This window comes from Rhinoderma darwinii, chromosome 5, assembly GCF_050947455.1.
Source record: "Rhinoderma darwinii isolate aRhiDar2 chromosome 5, aRhiDar2.hap1, whole genome shotgun sequence".
NCBI lineage: Eukaryota > Metazoa > Chordata > Amphibia > Anura > Rhinodermatidae > Rhinoderma > Rhinoderma darwinii.
The window spans coordinates 334,022,079-334,042,988 of NC_134691.1; the positions used below are offsets into that span (position 1 = coordinate 334,022,079).

A 20,910-nucleotide genomic window follows, 5' to 3' on the forward strand; every position below is an offset into this window, starting at 1 on the left:
AAGTTACACATATTTCGTATCGCCGTGTCCGTAACGACCCCGACTATAAATCTGTTACATTATTTAACCCGCACGGTGAACGCCGTAAAAAATGGAATAAAAAACTCTGGAAAAATTGCTGTTTTCTGTGAATCCGGACTTAAAAAAAAAAGTGATCAAAAAGTCGAATCTACTCCAAAATGGTACCAATAAAAACTACAAGTCTTCCCACAAAAAAAAGCCCTCATACAACTGCATCGGCGAAAAAATAAAAAGGTTACGGCTCTTCAAACATGGAGACACAAAAACAACTAATTTTGAAAAAAAAGCGTTTTTACTGTGTAAAAGTAGTAAAACATACAAAAACTATACAAATTTGGTATCGTTGCAATCGTAACAACCCGCTGAATAAAGTTATTGTGTTATTTATACCACACGGTAAACGGCGTTGATTTAAGACGCGAAAAAGTGTGCCGAAATTTCAGGTTTTTTTCTATTCCCCCCCCAAAAAAAAGTTAATAAAAGTTAATCAATAAATAATATGTCTCCCAAAATGGTGCTATTAAAAAATACAACTTGTCCCGCAAAAAACAAGACCTTATACAGCTATGTCGACGCAAAAAGAAGAAGGTTATAGCTCTTGGAATGCGACGATGGAAAAACGTAAAAAATGGCATGGTCATTAAGGTTTAAAATAGGCTGGTCATTAAGGGGTTAAGGACCTCCACATTTGAACACCATTTTTAAAGTTAACATGTAGCAAAGTTGAGTCACTGTGTACATACATTACATTACTTATCCTGTACTGATCCTGAGTTACATCCTGTATTATACTCCAGAGCTGCACTCACTATTCTGCTGGTGGAGTCACTGTGTACATACATTACATTACTTATCCTGTACTGATCCTGAGTTATATCCTGTATTATACTCCAGAGCTGCACTCACTATTCTGCTGGTGGAGTCACTGTGTACATACATTACATTACTTATCCTGTACTGATCCTGAGTTACATCCTGTATTATACTCCAGAGATGCACTCACTATTCTGCTGGTGGAGTCACTGTGTACATACATTACATTACTTATCCTGTACTGGTCCTGAGTTACATCCTGTATTATACTCCAGAGCTGCACTCACTATTCTGCTGGTGTAGTCACTGTGTACATACATTACATTACTTATCCTGTACTGATCCGGAGTTATATCCTGTATTATACTCCAGAGCTGCACTCACTTTTCTGCTGGTGGAGTCACTGTGTACATACATTACATTACTTATCCTGTACTGATCCTGAGTTATATCCTGTATTATACTCCAGAGCTGCACTCACTATTCTGCTGGTGGAGTCACTGTGTACATACATTACATTACTTATCCTGTACTGATCCTGAGTTACATCCTGTATTATACTCCAAAGCTGCACTCACTATTCTGCTGGTGGAGTCACTGTGTACATACATTACATTACTTATCCTGTACTGATCCTGAGTTACATCCTGTATTATACTCCAGAGCTGCACTCACTATTCTGCTGGTGGAGTCACTGTGTACATACATTACTTATCCTGTACTGATCCTGAGTTACATCCGGTATTATACTCCAGAGCTGCACTCACTATTCTGCTGGTGGAGTCACTGTGTACATACATTACATTACTTATCCTGTACTGATCCTGAGTTACATCCTGTATTATACTCCAGAGCTGCACTCACTATTCTGCTGGTGGAGTCACTGTGTACATACATTACTTATCCTGTACTGATCCTGAGTTACATCCGGTATTATACTCCAGAGCTGCAGTCACTATTCTGCTGGTGGAATCACTGTGTAGACACATTACATTACTTATCCTGTACTGATCCTGGATTACATCCTGTATTATACTCCAGAGCTGCACTCACTATTCTGCTGGTGGAGTCACTGTGTACATTCATTACATTACTTATCCTGTACTGATCCTGAGTTAAATCCGGTATTATACTCCAGAGCTGTACTCACTATTCTGCTGGTGGAGTCACTGTGTACATACATTACATTACTTATCCTGTACTGATCCTGAGTTAAATCCGGTATTATACTCCAGAGCTGTACTCACTATTCTGCTGGTGGAGTCACTGTGTACATACATTACATTACTTATCCTGTACTGATCCTGAGTTACATCCTGTATTATACTCCAGAGCTGCACTCACTATTCTGCTTATCTTGTACTGATCCTGAGTTACATCCTGTATTATACTCCAGAGCTGCATTCACAATTCGGCAGGATTGATAACTGAAATCTTCCATCATTCCCTGCTTGTTTTGTGTCCATACATATTGCTCTGGTGATTTATCATCATAACATATGGCCTAAAAGGGCTCATGTATTGACAGGGGTTGGGTTACAGGAACAACACCTTTAATGATCTGAGTGCCATATTGCGTACAACATAATAGCCATATCCAATAATTTTATGTCCCAGAGAGTTTACAACAATAAAATACAAGCATAGCAATCTGAACGTACATTTTGTTTGGGTGATCTTGAGGTACACTGCCTGTCGCCGCCTGTATTACACCATTTTGTACTCGTCGCCGTATTTGAAAACTATAGACGTCCATCAATTACAGTCTATAATCTGCTGCTGGTTTCTTAGGGAACCGTTTCTGTATCACTTCAGGCTCGCATCTCCACCAGACTCCAGCAGTACAGAGTGAAATCAGAGCTGGCGCGTAATACCAGGCCTCAAGCATGGGTGCCAAGAGAGAAGCTGCCTCGCCCGCTTACCAGCAGCGCCTCCGCTATACGTAAACTTATGCGCAAAGCAGAACTGATGGGAATCAGCACAGACATCTTCCCTGTGGACAATGCCGACACTACAGCCAGCGTGGACGGCAGAAGAAAGCACAAACAGCCTGCTCTAACCTCCGACTTTGTCAACTACTACTTGGGTAAGCAGACCTTGTGTCTCAGCATGGGCCGCATTGAAGACTGTGTGTGCATGGGCCGTCTCACAAGTGTGTTATTACCATGTCCCCAGTAATACTCCGCTGTCCCCAATCATACTCCACTAGTCCCAGCCTGGAATCTGCGGCCAGCGGCTGCCTCGCCAGGCGAAACATCTAAGTTGAGAATTAGTAAAAAAACAAAACACACTTTTAACCCCTTCCCGACTTCTGCTGTATACACACATGTCGGAGGTCGAATGGAGGAGTATGGAGCGGGCTCACTGGCGGACTCTGCCCCATGGAACGGGTATATCAGCTGTATGTTATAGCAGACACTTCAGTGTAAGGAGCGGAAACCTGCGCAGGTGGGTCCAGCTTGTTTAACCCCTTAGGTGCTGTGGTCAAGGGTGACTGCGGTATCTAAACCGTTAGAAACTGGGGGCAGCCCCCTCTGACGTTCCATCGGCTGCCCCATAATGCGATTGCGGTGTTTCAATGGTTCTCATGGCAGCCTGGGGGCCCATTGAAGGCCCCCAGGTCTGCTATCTTTATTCTCCTATTAATAGGAGCCTGTCAGAATCATGAAATACTGCAATACATTAGTATAGAAGTATGTAGTGTAAGTGATGCAACGATCCCCTAGCCTAGGGGGACTAAAAAAAAAAAAAAAAATGTAAATACAGTCAAATACATTTTTGGACAATATGTAAAAAAAATTTTATATATATATATATATATATATATATATATATATATATATAATGTGTATGTATTAAGTTCAAATAATCCCACTTTTCAATTTCCCCACAATAGGATGTCATTTTTTTTTTTTACCATAACTGGTATCGCCCCGTTCGTAAAAGTCCGAACTGTTGCAATTTAATTTGCGCGATGAAGGCCGTGAAAATAAAAATTAAATGGCAAAATTGCTGTTTTTGGTCATCTCCTCTACCATGAAAAATGAAATAAAAAGTCTCGTGTACCCCAAACTAGGAACTACAGCTCGCCCCTCTGAAAACAAGCCCTCACAGCGCTCAATCGATGGAAAAATAAAAAAAGTTACGGCTCTTAGAATGTGGCCACACCAAATAAATTTGGTATCGCCGTAATCGTATTGACCCGCATGTTGTTTTTAATGCACGGCGAACGCTATAAGAACAAACCAAAAAATTTAGGATTTTTTTTTCCCATTTCACCGCACAGAGAATTTTTTCCCCAGTTTACTAGTACATTACAAAGTAGATTAAATGGTGCCGTGAAAAACTACAATTCGTCCCGCGAAAAACAAGCCCTCATGGATTTATCGACGGAAAAATAAAAAAGTTATGGCTTTTGGAAGGTGGGACAGAAAAAGCAAAACTAAGAATCCGAGAAAATGGCTGTGGAGAGAAGGGGTTAATATTACTGGTCATCTTTTCTATCTATCTGTCTGTCTGTCTGTCTGTCTGTCTGTCTCTATCTATCTCATATCTATCTATCTCATATCTATCTATCTATCTCATATCTATCTATCTCATATCTATCTATCTCATATCTATCTATCTCATATCTATCTCTATCTATCTATCTCATATCTATCTATCTATCTATCTATCTCATATCTATCTATCTATCTCATATCTATCTATCTATCTCATATCTATCTATCTATCTCATATCTATCTATCTAGTTGTGTACGCATCTTGGTTTGTGATGACTGGAGATCACTGCTCACATCCCGCAGCACTAACACGACTGTGGGAGAAGAGGGCAGAGCTGTCAATCACACTACATTCCCACCCACATCTAGCTGCTTACATTGTAAATACTGGGAACAATTTATCTTTGCCCAATGCAGCTAAGTAACCATCTTTTCAGATTCACAGCTGTCCTCCCTTATGTCCTGCAGATTATATTACAAAACGGAAACTTTTGATTTACGAGAGACAATCTGATTACACCTAAGTGAGCGGCTTGTGTTAGGCCTCATGCACACACCAGTCACTTTCTTCACCGTGCTATCCGTCCTTTTACAGATCGCACGCTGACCCATTCATTTCTATGGGACCGTTCACACATCCGTTTTTTGGTGGATCCGCGTGCCAGTCCACAAAACTCAGAGCAGATCCTATTCCTGGCTGTTTTTGTGGATCCGTCTTGTCCATTCTATTCAATGGTCAGTTAAAAAAAAAAAAGAAAAAAAAAAGTGTGGTCCGTGTTTGGCGACTCTATTTTTAATATTTTTTTTTTTGCAGCTGTATAAAAGGACACGGGTGTGTGCATGAGGCCTTATTAGAATTGTTTTTAATACTACAACTGTTTATTGTATAATGTATTTTATGAGTGTTTTTTTTAATTTTTTATAATAGAGCGGAATATGCGGATGATGCAGTTACAAGAAAACATGGCCGAGCAGAAGAATATAAAGGACAAATTAGAAAACGAGCAGGAGAAACTCCACATTGAGTATAACAAGGTTTGTAGTGTCTCATCAGCGTTGTCGCCCGCCGCCCGGAATATTAATGCGGCAATGTGCGGAGCGGCTGTGATTTATGTGCGCGCGCTTTGAAGGATTATTTTCTGTTATCCCTTTGATATCTGCTTTATCAGCGACTTTACAATGACGAGCCTCAGACTCCGGGGTGTCTGCCAGTAAAACAGACCATTGATAACTCACAGTCCGTGCAGTCCTGATATTATTCCTGTATCTGTTACCGTTTTCTCTTTAGATGAAATGAAAGAATACGGCTATAAAAGGGTCCGAGAGGACAGTGAAGTCCCATGATCAGCGGACTTGTAAAGGAGATGTGTGATACGAAGTGTGTGTACAGATGATAGGTGGTGGATAAATAGATAGGAGATCAATAGGTGTGAGATACACTGTATGGACCACCACATATTACACCTCCAGGAGCTTTTATGACATCCCGTTCTAAAGATACTTTTACAGCGGCCTATATTGGCCGCTACAACGAGCGCCGATCAAGGAGGCAGTCCGTTGATCGGCGCTTGTTTGCTCCTTTCACAAAGAGCTATGTATGGGAGCGAGCGCATGTTACTGCCATCGTTCGTCCACCTACATTTCTATCATGTCGGCAGCGCGTCTCCCTGTTTTTACAAGATGATGTGCTGCCGACATGGATAATATTTTGGCCATTTAAAACGAATCGATCAGCAGATGAACGAGCGTTTGCAGGAACTGATGGGGGGGGGGGGGGTGACTGCTTCGTAATCTCCGTTCTAGTTCTTCCCAAAGGTGTTGGATGGGGTTGAGGTCAGGACTCGTGTGTGGAAGAACATGACTGGCCGCACAAACTCCCCCAACCATGTATTTATGGACCTCGTGCACTGGGGCGCGTTCATGAGGAACACAAAAGGGACGAACCCCAAACTGTTCCCGCGAAGTTGGAATCCTCAAATGTCCAGAATGTCTTGTTATGCTGAAGGATGAAGATTTCTCTTCACTGGAACAAAGTGACCCCTGAAAAACAACCCCATAGCATCATCCCTCCCCCACCAAACTGTACAGCTGGCACAATGCAGTCAGGCGGGTAACGTTCTCCTGGCATTGACCAAACCCAGACTGATCATTTAGACCCTAGATAGAGAAGCGTGATTCATCACTCCATAGAACACATTTCCGCTGCTCCAGAGTTTAGTGGCGGTGGCTTTACCCCCCTCCATCCTATGCTTGGCATTGTGCTTGGTGATGTGAGGCTGGCTGCAGCTGCTCGGCCCCCATGCCATGAAGCTCCCAGGCACAGTAGGGGGATGGTAATACCAGAGGTCTGTACGCTGTGGTTATGGAGTTAGCAACTTTTCTGCACTTGCTCCTCAGCACTTTACGTGGTCTGCACTTCGTGGCTTCGAGTTGCGGCGGTTCCTTCCACTTTACAATAATATCACTTAGAGGTGACGAGGAATATCTCGGAGGGAAGAAGTTTCCGGCACTGACTTGTTACACCGGTGCCGTTCTATTACAGGACCGCGCTGGAATTCACTGATCTCTTTACAACGACCCGTTCTATCACTAATGTCTGTAAAGGTGACTGCATGGCGAGTGCCGGATGTTATACACCGGGGGGGATGGGACTGAACGAATTCAATGATTAAGAGGAGTGTCCAAATACTTGTGTCCATGAGATAGATAGGAGGTGGTAAGATACACAATAGTTACACACATGTAAAGATAAGAGTTAGAAAACAATGCAGAGATGGCAAAAGTATGTGCACCCCTTACTTTTATTAGTGTCACCCTTTTAAACCACACCCATTGATAACCGGTGCATATGATCAGTTATACCGCTATCATCTCCATAGACCAGGAGTAGATCTGGTGATACTGAAGAGTTCCGTGATTGTTGACATGGCGCCGGCTTCTTCTCAGCCTCTAGTGTTCTCCTTACAACTGAGTGACCGGGACTGCCGAGTGCTGAAGATCGGTGTGTGGACGTGGCCTCCGCACAAGGCAGCGGGGTGATGACCCCTGTGGGGCTGTGATGGTGGTCACCCAACGATTGACTTAAATAGCAATTAAAGGGGTTGTCTTTTTAGTAGGGCATGTAGGGTTGTACTGCTAGGACAGCCCCTTTAATATTAGGATTATTTCTAGAATGTTTCTGGATCGATTACATATCAATGTTATCGCACATGAATGATGTGAATGTTTTGTTTTATTTTAGCTCTGTGAAGCTCTGGATGATTTGCAGAACGTCAATAGCAACCTGCGGATCGAGGGGCAGAGTCTGTGGGTTATGATGTGTAAAGTCGCAGGCCAGGTACGTCTTTACCTTTTGTGCAATGGACTTTATTTATTTTTTTTACCTTTTTTTTTTTTTTTCTTTAAAAAAAGCCCTCCAGTGGTAACACAACTTTCCATGTCTGCACCCCCACCTGACTGTATACCACCCTCTACACTTCTTTTATGTATACTCTACTTACTTTTTGAACTGCTGCCTTATCTATGCTTTAAAAAAAGCCTCCATCTTGATTCTTAGATTTCCCCAGCTTTCTCTTCCTCTCTGCCTTGCTATGAATCCCATGATGCTTCAGCACAGCATCACATGACCAGCTAAAGACCATACTATTTCTGCATGCTGGGGGACACTGTGATTATCATTCTCTCTCTATTCTATAAATAAGCTGAGAAACCATAAGAATACAGACAGGGAGGCTGCACTATATCCTGCTACACCTGTGTGACAGGAACCTGTGTAAGTATCAGTGGTGGCTGATAATAGAAGTTTCTGTCCCCCTGTGTAATACTAGTGTGGTCCAGGAACTGCTGAAGCCGGTGATGGGTGACACATAGATCTCCATAGACTCAAGTAGAGAAAGTAGTCACCGAGCCGGAGTCACACTGTTGCTAAGCAACCGTCCCAGTCTGATATATAGAGATAAATAACAGGGCAAAGACTGACACATGAACATTTCCCATGTGCTCCATTATGGTATTCCGTTATGGTCGCAGTGTCCTTTTACGGCACAGCTTTTTTTTTTTTTTTTTTTTTTTTTTTTTTTTTTTTATACACATCAGCGTAATTTTTGGATTTTACCTGAAAAATGGTATCAGTGCACTGAAAAATACTGCGCCATAATTTTTATTTTAACTTTTAGCTAAGAAAATGTTAGTTTTTTTTCAGTGTTGTGTAATAGATTTTCAGTGGGGCAAAAAAAAAATTATTATAAACAAACTCCAATACAGGCGCAGTTTTTACTTTCCCGTCAGGCTCTGTTTACATCTGCTCTATGCAGAGCCTTTGTCACAGGTTCCGTCAGATTTGACGGCTGGAATAGCACTAAATGGAAACAACGATGTCGATGTGAAATGAGCCTAAGGCCCTGTTCACACTTACATCGTGGTCTATATTTGTAACGGATACAGAACACAACGCTAGCTGTATTATACGATGGAAACCACCGGCGCCCGATAGACCCCATTGACTTATAGTGGGGCCCATCGGGTTCCTACATTGTATCCGTAATATTGGTGGGGTAAACAGTGCTGCATGCAGTGTTTTTTTAATTTTTTTTATTTATTTTTAAAAATGATGGAATCTGTAACGGAGGCTCCAACCCAGATGTGAACAAAGCTTACATTTTATTTTATTTTTTGTAAAAAATAAAATTGTTTTAATATTTTACTAAACACATTATTAAAAACAATATTTTTGTCCAAGTGTGTGTGTCCGCAACATAGGGGAATGAGACTCGGCACCACTGGGGTCGCTCTGCACCGCCTTGCAGCAATACGAGTATAATCTATACCCCATCCGCCTCATATTTCTGCTGGATGTGATTAAAGGGATTGTCCAGTTTAGAAAACCATATAAATTTAATAACGGCGGAGATGAGCGGTTTCTCTGATCTCCGCCGTTATACTGTAGAGCGGGGCTGCGGCTGTGTAATACAGCCATTGCCCCGCTCCTGACATAAGTGCGCGCGCGGTCAGCATGAGGTGATGCGGCATGATCGGCGGTTCAGGCACTGAAGACAGAACATGGGGGTGTTTTGTAGTGTGCCCGCCATGTTCCGTCTTCAGTGCCGCCGCTCATTCGTGCAACGCCGGCCACATCTCCTGATCCTGACGACGCGCACTTGTCAGGACTCGGGAGCGGCGCAATGGTTGTATTACACAGCCACTTCCCCGCTCTCATACATTCATGTGTTACTATACTTAGCTGTGTAGCCGCACAGCCTAGTATCGAAATACATGAAATAACGGTATTGAACCGTTTGGGGCTGCACGGTGTCGAAACCGTATCGAAGTTTCGATGCATCGTGCATCCCTACTCCTCTGTGCACTCCCCTTCCCCAAGCTGGTGTTCAGTAGTCTCTCTCTTTCTCTTTCTCTCTCTTTTTCTCTCTCTTTTTCTCTCTTTTTCTCTCTCTCTTTTTCTCTCTCTCTTTTTCTCTCTCTTTTTCTCGCTCTCTTTTTCTCGCTCTCTCTTTTTCTCGCTCTCTCTTTTTCTCGCTCTCTCTTTTTCTCGCTCTCTTTTTCTCGCTCTCTCTTTTTCTCGCTCTCTTTTTTTCTCGCTCTCTTTTTTTCTCTCTCTCTTTTTTTCTCTCTCTTTTTTTTCTCTCTCTCTTTTTCTCGCTCTTTTTTTTCTCGCTCTTTTTTTTCTCGCTCTTTTTTTTCTCGCTCTTTTTTTTTCTCGCTCTTTTTTTTCTCGCTCTTTTTTTCTCTCGCTCTTTTTTTCTCTCGCTCTTTTTTTCTCTCGCTCTCTTTTTTTCTCTCGCTCTCTTTTTTTCTCGCTCTCTCTTTTTTTCTCGCTCTCTCTTTTTTTCTCGCTCTCTCTTTTTTTCTCGCTCTCTTTTTTTCTCGCTCTTTTTTTCGCTCAACTTAAAAACGAGCCTCTGGGACCTGCACCTATCTCTAGAACGGAGCCCCCTAAATCCTGTTCTACCTATCTGTGTTCCGGCTTATTTCCGACCATGAAGAAGAAAACCGCGTTGGATCACTGAGCTAAGCTGTTTCTGGAACAGCCATTCACTACTATGGGAGTTACAGAAGCCATGTAGCATGCAAGTTGCACTGTTTCCGTAACTACGATTCAGTTCTATGGGACTTAAGGAAACCACGTAGCTCAGCGATCCAACGCGGTTTTCTTATTCATGGACAGAATACACAAAAGAGGTAGAACGGGGTTTAGGGGGCCCCGTTTTAGAAATAGATCTGGGACCCGCACCTATTTGACGTTTATGACATGTCCTGTGGATATATCATAAATGTCCTGGATGGGAATACCCCTTTAAGTCACCTGACCTCACTTCATGCTTTAAGGACAGGTCCTATACTATGTCTACACTACAGCTAAATTTCTACATTTAGGCCCCAGCTAAGTTTCAACATTTTAGGTCAGCAGGAGGACAGATGGAGCCAATACTAGTGAATGAGGATGTGGCGGTCTGAGTGAGGAGGTCCGTGCGTGCCGGCCTGGTAGCGGACCAGTCCAGTCACCTGACCTCCCATCCGGTGACTCAGGTTAGGTGACTGGCCCACTTCCGGGCCAGCACCCACCGCACTCACTCGAACCGCCGCCATACTCTGCTCCTTACGCCCTCCTCCTGCTCCTAAATGTGAGTGAGTAGGGTGGACAGAGCCAAGCCAGGAATGACGGCGGTTGCGGTGGTCAGAGTGAGGACGATACGTGCTGTTATGGGAGTGGACCAGTCCAGTCACCTGACCTCATATCCCTGACGTGAGGTCAGGTGACTCAGGTCAGCGGATCGGACTGGTCCACTCTCGGCCGGCACGCACTGACCTCACTCAGACCGCCGCCGCCATATTTGGCTCCGCCAAGATGCGAATGACATTGCAGCAGCGTGGTCTGAGTGAGGTCAGGCCAGACCACATGATCTTGCAGGCCTTATATGGCCTGCGGGCCGGATGTACCCCACTCCTGATTTAAGTGAATAGGACTGAGCTGCAATACCACACACAACCTGTGGCACTGTTTTAGGAAAAATTAGACCTGTTTTTCCAGTACTAATGACCGCACCACAGGAGGTTGCCCTATTGACCTCTATAGGGACAGGAAGACAGAGAGGTTAAAAGGCCCCTCCCACCACTCACTTGCCAGTGTTCTTCCTGTCCCTACAGGAGCAGAGAGACATCGCTCCTGTGGTGCTGCAGGAGAAATCTCGGGCAAGATGGGGGAGTCCGTGCACTCTCCCTTCTATTCCCCCTAAAGCTTAGGCTAATACCTCTCTAACAAGAGGTCCCTTAGCTCCCAACCTGAAACACCTACCTTAGGAATCCTAGGCAGGATTCCGGTAGTGTGTGGGGTTCGGGATTCCCAAGCAGGCTTCGGCCTGGCCGCGTGACCAGGCGTCGAACGGCATCTCCATAGGTTTGGAAGCACCGGCAACAGCATCCTCGCAGCGCCACATAGCAGGCCTCAGTCGCCGGCTGTGACGCGGCCGCACCTCAACAAATAGCCGCGACTGGAAATGACGTCGGGCTACTTCCGGTCCGCGGCCATCTTGGAAGGCGGGAAATTCAAAACGCCCGCATTTAAAGGGATACACACAGGTATGTAGTTAGAGCTGATACCTCTAACTTGGATTTATATATTGGGGATTGCATATTGCATTGGCTATTACCTGTTGCGGAATGGAACTTCCTCGTTCTGACGGAATTCCGGATGTGTCCCAGGGTCACGTGAGTCTCACCCTTGGGGTAAGGGTTATGACTCCTTATGTAAGTACACCATACTTTACCTGCCTTCTGTTTTCTCTAGGATAAAGATTCCTCTCAGAGACAAACTGATAATAAGAAGGTTAAAAAATGTGCGACTTGTGCGAAAAAATTGCCAGAGTCCCATAGGAAACAATTGTGTCAGGATTGTATTGCAAAAATACTAAAAGAGGAATAACCGACATTTATGTCTGAACTTAGGGCTATGATTCGTGAAGAAGTGGGTCAGTCAGTAGCCTCCCTCGCCCCTCACACTCCTGGGCAAAAAGGTCACGGATTGAAGTGGATCAAAAATATTGTCCTCCATATCAGGGGTCTGACTCGGAGCAGGAGTGTTATTACCTATCGGAGGGTGAGTTAGAAGGAGAGGAACTCTTGCCTTCAACTTCATCCACTCGAGAAAAAAAAATGTCTTCTCTTCTGAGATGTCTGATACTTTAATCCAGGCAATATGGGAAACCATGGATATTCCCGAAGAAGACCAACCACATACCATCCAGGATGAGATGTTCAGGGGTCTAACGGAAAAGAAAACAAAGATTTTTTTCGCTAAATGAAAATCTCAAGAGAAAGGTAACAACTGAATGGGAGGATTCGGAAAAGAAGCTCTTCATTTCAAGAGAATTTAAAAACAGACTTCTCTTTGATCCAGAAGACACTAAACCTTGGGATGAGATCCCAAAATTAGATGTCCCAGTAGCCAGGGTTGCTAAAAAAACCGCAATCCCATTTTAAGATTCCTCTGAGTTGACGGACGCCATGGACCGGAAGGCAGACGGGCTACTGAAAAGATCTTGGGAATCTTCCTCCGCTTTGATCTCTACGAATATTGCGGCCACATCGGTAGCAAGAGCAATGTTTATATGGTTAAACCAGCTGGAGACCCATTTAATGATGAAGACATCACGACAAGATCTATTAGAATCTCTACCCTTACTAAAGATGGCAACCGGTTTCTTGGTAGACGCTTTAGCGGAATCCATTAGGTTTGCTGCCAGGAATGGAGCTCTCTCAAATGCTGCTAGAAGAGCATTATGGCTCAAGATGTGGTCAGTAGATACGAAGTCCAAGAACAAGTTGTGTTCTATCCCGTTTACAGGTTCTCTGTTGTTCGGTCCTCTCCTGGATAACCTGTTGGAGAATGCAGCGGATAGGAAAAAGGGGTTTCCAGAAGAGAAACCAAAAAAAAAACCTACGTTTGGGAGGTTTTGCCAACAGAGGGAGCCAACCTTACAGAACTACAGCGGGAAAGGGAAGTCCGGTCGCTGGAGTTACCCCAAGGGAGGAAGGGGTCGAGGAGATCTCCTTAACCCCAACAACTCATTTCAGCCCTCAAAGCAATGACGCCAAGAGTGTGGGGGGAAGACTCCTACAATTTTATTCCAAATGGACCGGAATAACCCAGAACCCCTGGGTTCTAAAGATTATAGAAGAAGGGTACAAAATAGAATTCTCCTCCATTCCTCCAGAGAAATTTCTAATAACCCAGTACCAAGCAAAAGACATTCATCAGATCCATATCCGGGACGTCCAGAAACTACTCAAATTGAGAGCCATTACTCCAGTTCCCCACAACGAAAAATTCAAGGGCCACTATTCAAAGATCTTCTTAGTCAAGAAACCAAACGGTTCTTACAGGACAATAATCAACCTGAAGGTCCTGAATAAATGGGTAAAATATCAAAAATTCAAGATGAAGTCTATCAGATCGACTATTCCTCTAATAAGGGAAGAGGCTTCAATGTGTACGATCGATTTTAAAGGATGCGTATTATCACGTTCCTATCCACCCCGCTTACCAGAGATTCCTCAGATTCGCGATTCAGAACGGTCCTTCCATTCTCCACTTCCAGTTTGTCTGCCTCCCTTTCGGCATTTCCTCCGCCTCCAGAATTTTTACAAAAATTGTGGCAGAGATTATGGCATTCGTAAAAAGTCAGGGCATAGTAATTATCCCATATCTAGACGACTTCCTGTTGACAGCAGATACTCCGTCTATCTTAAACAGTCATCGGTCACAGGTTCTTTCCCTACTACAGGAATTGGGATGGATAATCGACGTCCAAAAGTCATGCTTTCTTCCCCAAAAACAGAAGGTCTTCTTAGGAGTGCTACTAGACTCCTCCCTTCAATATTCCTTCCTCCCAAGAGAGAAACAACAACTTCTACTGACAGAAGTAAGGAAATTTTGGAGGAAAAGCGCCTGTTCCATAAGGGAAGGAATGCGGATGTTGGGAATGATGACGTCTTGCATCCAATCTATTTCATGGAGTCAATTTCTAAAAGCCGTATGGGAGACACTTATAAGAGCTTCACCCATCATAAAAGGGAAGCATATAAGAGTTTTATCGGACAACACAACAGCGGTGTCCTTTCTTTGCCATCAAGGGGGAACAAGACACACTCTTCTTCAGGCCCTCTCTACACAAATTTTCAGTTGGGCAGAAGAAAATGTCCTATCAGTCTCTGCAGTCCACCTAAAAAGGCTCAGAGAACCTATCAGCAGATTTCCTGAGTCGAGAAAAAGTAAACCCTGGAGAATGGTCCCTAAACAGGGAAGTCTTTCTGTCCTTAACCCGAAGATGGGGTTATCCAAAAATAGACCTGTTTTGCCACAAGGAAAAACTCTCAAGTAGAGACATTCTTCTACCTAAATCTCAAAGACAACCCATTGGCAGTAGATGCATTGTCACAACCCTGGGACATGGATCTGACCTATGCCTTTCCTCCATTTCCTCTAATACCAATGGCATTAAGAAAAATCCAGGAAGATTTGACAAAGCTCATCATTATTCTTCCCTATTGGCCAAATAGAAGCTGGTTTCCAATCGTAAAGTACCTATGGTTGGAAGACCCTATCGTGCTCCCAGTCAAGAAGAATCTTCTCTCCCAGGGTCCCTTATTCTTTCAGGAAATAGAAACTCTGAAGTTGTCAGCCTGGATCCTGAAAGGCAGATCTTGAGAAATCACGGTCTGTCAGATGAGGTAATTTCAACTATCTTATCAAGTCATAAAGAAGTTACCTAAAAAATCTATCAAAAAATTTGGAAGAAATTCTGTTCCTGGTATGGAGACCAAGTACCAGACCCCTTTTCTCCCAACATCGCGAAAATCCTAGATTTTCTAAAATCGGGATTCAAAAAAGGGCTTAGCCCTAGTACCTTAAAAGTGCAAATTTCAGCCTTAAAGAGGCTCTGTCACCACATTATAAGTGCCCTGTCTCCTACATAAGGAGATGGGCGCTGTAATGTAGGTGACAGTAATGCTTTTTATTTAAAAAAACGATCTATTTTCACAACGTTAGGAGCGATTTTGGTTTATGTAAATGAGTTTCTTAATGCCCAAGTGGGCGTATTTTTACTTTCGACCAAGTGGGCGTTGTACAGAGGAGTGTATGACGCTGACCAATCGGCATCATGCCCTCCTCTCCATTCATTTAGACAGCAGAATCGCGTTCTTACTAGAACATGATCTGCAGCCACATACACAGAGATTCTGCTTGATTAACATTAATCCAGTGTCCTGATAATGAATACACATGACGATCCAGCCTGGACGTCATGTGTACTCAGAATCCTGACACTTCTGAATCTTTTCTGTGAGATTCCAGCAACGGATACGAAATCTCGCGAGATTACGGAGGTAAACGAGATTTCGTTTCCCTTGCTGTAAATCTCACAGAAAATATTCAGAAGTGTCAGGATTCTGAATACACATGACGTCCAGGCTGGATGGTCGTGTGTATTCATTATCAGGACACTGGACACTGTGTATGTGGCTGCAGATCATGTTCTAGTAAGAAAGCGATTCTGCTGTCTAAATGAATGGAGAGGAGTGCATGATGCCGATTGGTCAGCGTCATACACTCCTCTGTACAACGCCCACTTGGTCGAAAGTAAAAATACGCCCACTTGGGCATTAAGAAACTCTTTTACATAAACCAAAATCGCTCCTAACGTTGTGAAAATAGATCGTTTTTTTAAATAAAAAGCATTACTGTCACCTACATTACAGCGCCCATCTCCTTATGTAGGAGACAGGGCACTTATAATGTGGTGACAGAGCCTCTTTAAGTAATTTTTTCAATACTCCTTTAGCTGAACATCGGTGGATCAGAAGATTCAGTCAAGCAGTCTCTAAACTGAAACCTTCCCTAAAGAAATCCATTCCTACCTGGGATTTGAATGTAGTGTTAACCGCTCTTTGCGATCCCCCCTTTGAGCCGCTCGACATGATTAGTATGCATTTTTTAACTCTAAAAGCTGCATTCTTAGTCGCGATAACATCAGCAAGAAGGATTGGAGAAATCCAATCTCTGTCGGTCATAGAACCCTACCTAAGAGTACAAGAAAACAAGATCATTCTAAAGCTGGATCCTTCCTTTATTCTGAAGGTATCTACTGCTTTCCATAGGGAACAAGAAATAATTCTACCTTCCTTTTGTCCAGATCCTAAAGACCAACAAGAAGAAAAATTCCATTGCCTGGATGTCCGGCGAACAATTCTTCAGTATCTGGATAGAACCTCCTCCTGGAGACGAGATAAAAATCTATTTGTCCTATTCGGGGGAAAGAATAGAGGAAAGAAAGCCTCAAAAGGCTCTCTAGCGAGATGGGTAAAAACCACCATACAAGAAGCCTACAAGTCCCAAGAACTATGTGCCCCACAAGGCATCAAAGCCCATTCAACGAGGGCAGTTTCGGCATCGAGGGGCAGAAAGAAGAGAAGCCTCTATGGACCAAATCTGCAGAGCTGCCACTTGGTCAAGCCATCATACGTTTTACAAACATTATGGGCTAGATGTTCTGTCAGATACGGATTTAAGTTTTGGACGGAAAGTCCTCAATCCGTAGTCCCACCCTGAGCATTATAATTTGGTATTGCTCCTGTGGTGCTGTCATGAGGGATGTACTGGAAAGTAGGAATTAGACCTACCAGTAATTGTATTTCCAGGAATCCATCATGACCGTACCCTTACATTCCCTCCCTTTATTGAATTCTGATTTGTGCAAGTAACATGTCAGTTATTATCCCTAGAAATAAAATAGGGTTGTACCCATCCTGGTGTCGTAATTGAAAAACACTGGCAAGTGGGTGGTGGGAGGGGCCTTTTAATCTTCCTGTCCCTACAGAGGTCAATAGGGCAACCTCCTCTTGTGGTGCTGTCATGATGGATTCCTGGAAATACAATTACCGATAGGTCTAATTCCTACTTTTTAAATCTGAGCAACCCCTTTAAAATAATTCATTATACAATGATAAAGATTTATTTACCTGAACCCGGAAACCCTTTTATTTGCAGTAATTTCTGCTGTACATACAGTGAAGGAAATAAGTATTTGATCCCTTGCAGATTTTGTAAGTTTGCCCACTGTCAAAGTCATGAACAGTCTAGAATTTTTAGGCTAGGTTAATTTTACCAGTGAGAGAGAGATTATATAAAAAAAAAAACACAGAAAATCACATTGTCAAAATTATATATATTTATTTGCATTGTGCACAGAGAAATAAGTATTTGATCCCTTTGGCAAACAAGACTTAATACTTGGTGGCAAAACCCTTGTTGGCAAGCACAGCAGTCAGACGTTTTTTGTAGTTGATGATGAGGTTTGCACACATGTTAGATGGAATTTTGGCCCACTCCTCTTTGCAGATCATCTGTAAATCATTAAGATTTCGATGCTGTCGCTTGGCAACTCGGATCTTCAGCTCCCTCCATAAGTTTTCGATGGGATTAAGGTCTGGAGACTGGCTAGGCCACTCCATGACCTTAATGTGCTTCTTTTTTTTATGTCCTGGTGGAGGGAAGGAGGTTGTCACTCAGGATTTGACGGTACATGGCTCCATCCATTCTCCCATTGATGCGGTGAAGTAGTCCTGTGCCCTTAGAAGAGAAACACCCCCAAAACATATTGTTTCCACCTCCATGCTTGACAGTGGGGACGGTGTTCTTTGGGTCATAGGCAGCATTTCTCTTCCTCCAAACACGGCGAGTTGAGTTAATGCCAAAGAGCTCAATTTTAGTCTCATCTGACCACAGCACCTTCTCCCAATCACTCTCAGAATCATCCAGATGTTCATTTGCAAACTTCAGACGGGCCTGTACATGTGCCTTCTTGAGCAGGGGGACCTTGCGGGCATTGCAGGATTTTAATCCATTACGGCGTAATGTGTTACCAATGGTTTTCTTGGTGACTGTGGTCCCAGCTGTCTTGAGATCATTAACAAGTTCCCCCGTGTAGTTTTCGGCTGAGCTCTCACCTTCCTCAGGATCAAGGATACCCCACGAGGTGAGATTTTGCATGGAGCCTCAGATCGATGTCGATTGACAGTCATTTTGTATGTCTTCCATTTTCTTACTATTGCACCAACAGTTGTCTCCTTCTCACCCAGCGTCTTACTTATGGTTTTGTAGCCCATTCCAGCCTTGTGCAGGTCTATGATCTTGTCCCTGACATCCTTAGAAAGCTCTTTGGTCTTGCCCATGTTGTAGAGGTTAGAGTCAGACTGATTCATTGAGTCTGTGGACAGGAGTCTTTTATACAGGTGACCATGTAAGAGCTGTCTTTAATGCAGGCACCAAGTTGATTTGGAGCGTGTAACTGGTCTGGAGGAGGCTGAACTCTTAATGGTTGGTAGGGGATCAAATACTTATTTCTCTGTGCACAATGCAAATAAATATATATCATTTTGACTATGTGATTTTCTTTTTTTTTTTTTATATTATCTATCTCTCACTGGTAAAATTAACCTAGCCTAAAAATTCTAGACTGTTCATGTCTTTGACAGTGGGCAAACTTACAAAATCAGCAAGGGATCAAATACTTATTTCCTTCACTATACATGTATAGCGCAGAAGAGTAAAAACCGGTTACCAGCGACTTTCAAATTTCTGCTATTTCTGTTTACGAACTTGTCAAGTCACTAAACGGATGTCTTGCTCTTCTTTCTTGTGACCTCCCTCTTGAAGCTTTGACAGTGCAGGGTTTCATAGTCACTTCGATCCCCAATGGCCGATCAGTTGTCTAAAATTATTCTGAATTTGTGTCACGTCTGTTTCTTTGATTGAAACTTCTGCACAATGTTTTAAAAACTTCTTTGTGTCCAAATAATGAAACTTCTCACCGCTCATAAAGGCTACACTCCGCTTAGTGTGTACAGTATTTGCCTTTTTCATTGTCAGGCTTTTTGAAGTTATAAAGCTATGACTCCTGGTCAAACACCTACACTAATGTATATACAGACAGCTCTCTGATCAGACTTCTATGGTGATACAAGTTTGTTTAGGAAAGTGTTTTGACAATCTTAACACGGTACTAAGATGTGGCCGTGTAAGGCCACCTGAAAGCGGCCTACAGATTGTTCCCCTGTTGAGAAAGGATCTGTTTATGACCTGCCAAGAGGACAATAATATATCTACTATAATACTGCCCCTATGTACCAAAATATAACTATTAGAATACTGCTCCTATATACAAGAATATAACTACTATAATACTGCCCCTATATACAAGAATGTAACTTCTATAATACTATCCCCTATATACAAGAATATAACTACTATAATACTGCCCCTATATACAAGAATATAACTACTATAATACTGCCCCTATATACAAGAATATAACTACTATAATACTGCCCCTATATACAAGAATATAACTACTATAATACTGCCCCCTATGTACAAGAATATAACTACTATAATACTGCTCCTATATACAAGAATATAACTACTATAATACTGCCCCCTATGTACAAGAATATAACTACTATAATACTGCCCTCTATATACAAGAATATAACTACTATAATACTGCCCCCTATATACAAGAATATAACTACTATAATACTGCCCCTATATACAAGATATAACTACTATAATACTGCCCCTATATACAAGAGTATAACTACTATAATACTGCTTCTATATACAAGAATATAACTATTATAATACTGCCCCCTATGTACAAGAATATAACTACTATAATACTGCCCCCTATGTACAAGAATGTAACTTCTATAATATTATCCCCTATATACAAGTTTATAACTACTATAATACTGCCCCCTATATACAAGAATGCAACTTCTATAATACTATCCCCTATATACAATAATATAACTACTATAATACTGCTCCTATATACAAGAATATAACTACTATAATACTGCTCCTATATACAAGAATATAACTACTATAATACTGCCTCCTATATACAAGAATATAACTACTATAATACTGCCCCTATATACAAGAATATAACTACTATAATACTGCCCCCTATATACAAGAATATAACTACTATAATACTGCTCCTATATACAAGAATATAACTACTATAATACTGCTCCCTATATACAAGAATATAACGACTATAATACTGCCCCTATATACAAGAATATAACTACTATAATACTGCCCCCTATATACAAGAATATAACTACTATAATACTGCCTCTATATACAAGAATATAACTACTATAATACTGCTCTCTATATACAAGAATATAACTACTATAATACTGCCCCATATGTACAAGAATATAACTACTATAATACTGCCCCTATATACAAGAATATAACTACTATAATACTGCCTCTATATACAAGAATATAACTACTATAATACTGCACCTATATACAAGAATATAACTACTATAATACTGCTCCTATATACAAGAATATAACTACTATAATACTGCCCCCTACATACAAGAATATAACTACTATAATACTGCCCCCTATATACAAGAATATAACTACTATAATACTGCCCCCTATATACAAGAATATAACTACTATAATACTGC

The 20,910-nt window shown here is 42.2% G+C and overlaps 1 protein-coding gene across 6 annotated transcripts in view; it reads left to right on the forward strand.

Moving 5' to 3' along the window:
- PHF14 (PHD finger protein 14) overlaps positions 1–20,910 on the forward strand; it is a 230,168-nt gene that overhangs the window by 48,355 nt on the left and 160,903 nt on the right. For 5 of the 6 annotated variants that reach the window (XR_012847778.1, XM_075827762.1, XM_075827759.1 and 2 more), the window contains 3 exons: positions 2,626–2,920; positions 5,267–5,373; positions 7,580–7,675. Coding sequence is in view for 5 of the 6 variants with exons in the window: in XM_075827762.1 (XP_075683877.1) it covers positions 2,626–2,920; positions 5,267–5,373; positions 7,580–7,675 (498 nt within the window). In the remaining variant the exon portion in view is untranslated. The remainder of the gene's footprint in view (positions 1–2,625; positions 2,921–5,266; positions 5,374–7,579; positions 7,676–20,910) is intronic. The other variant, XM_075827760.1, reaches the window with a different exon arrangement.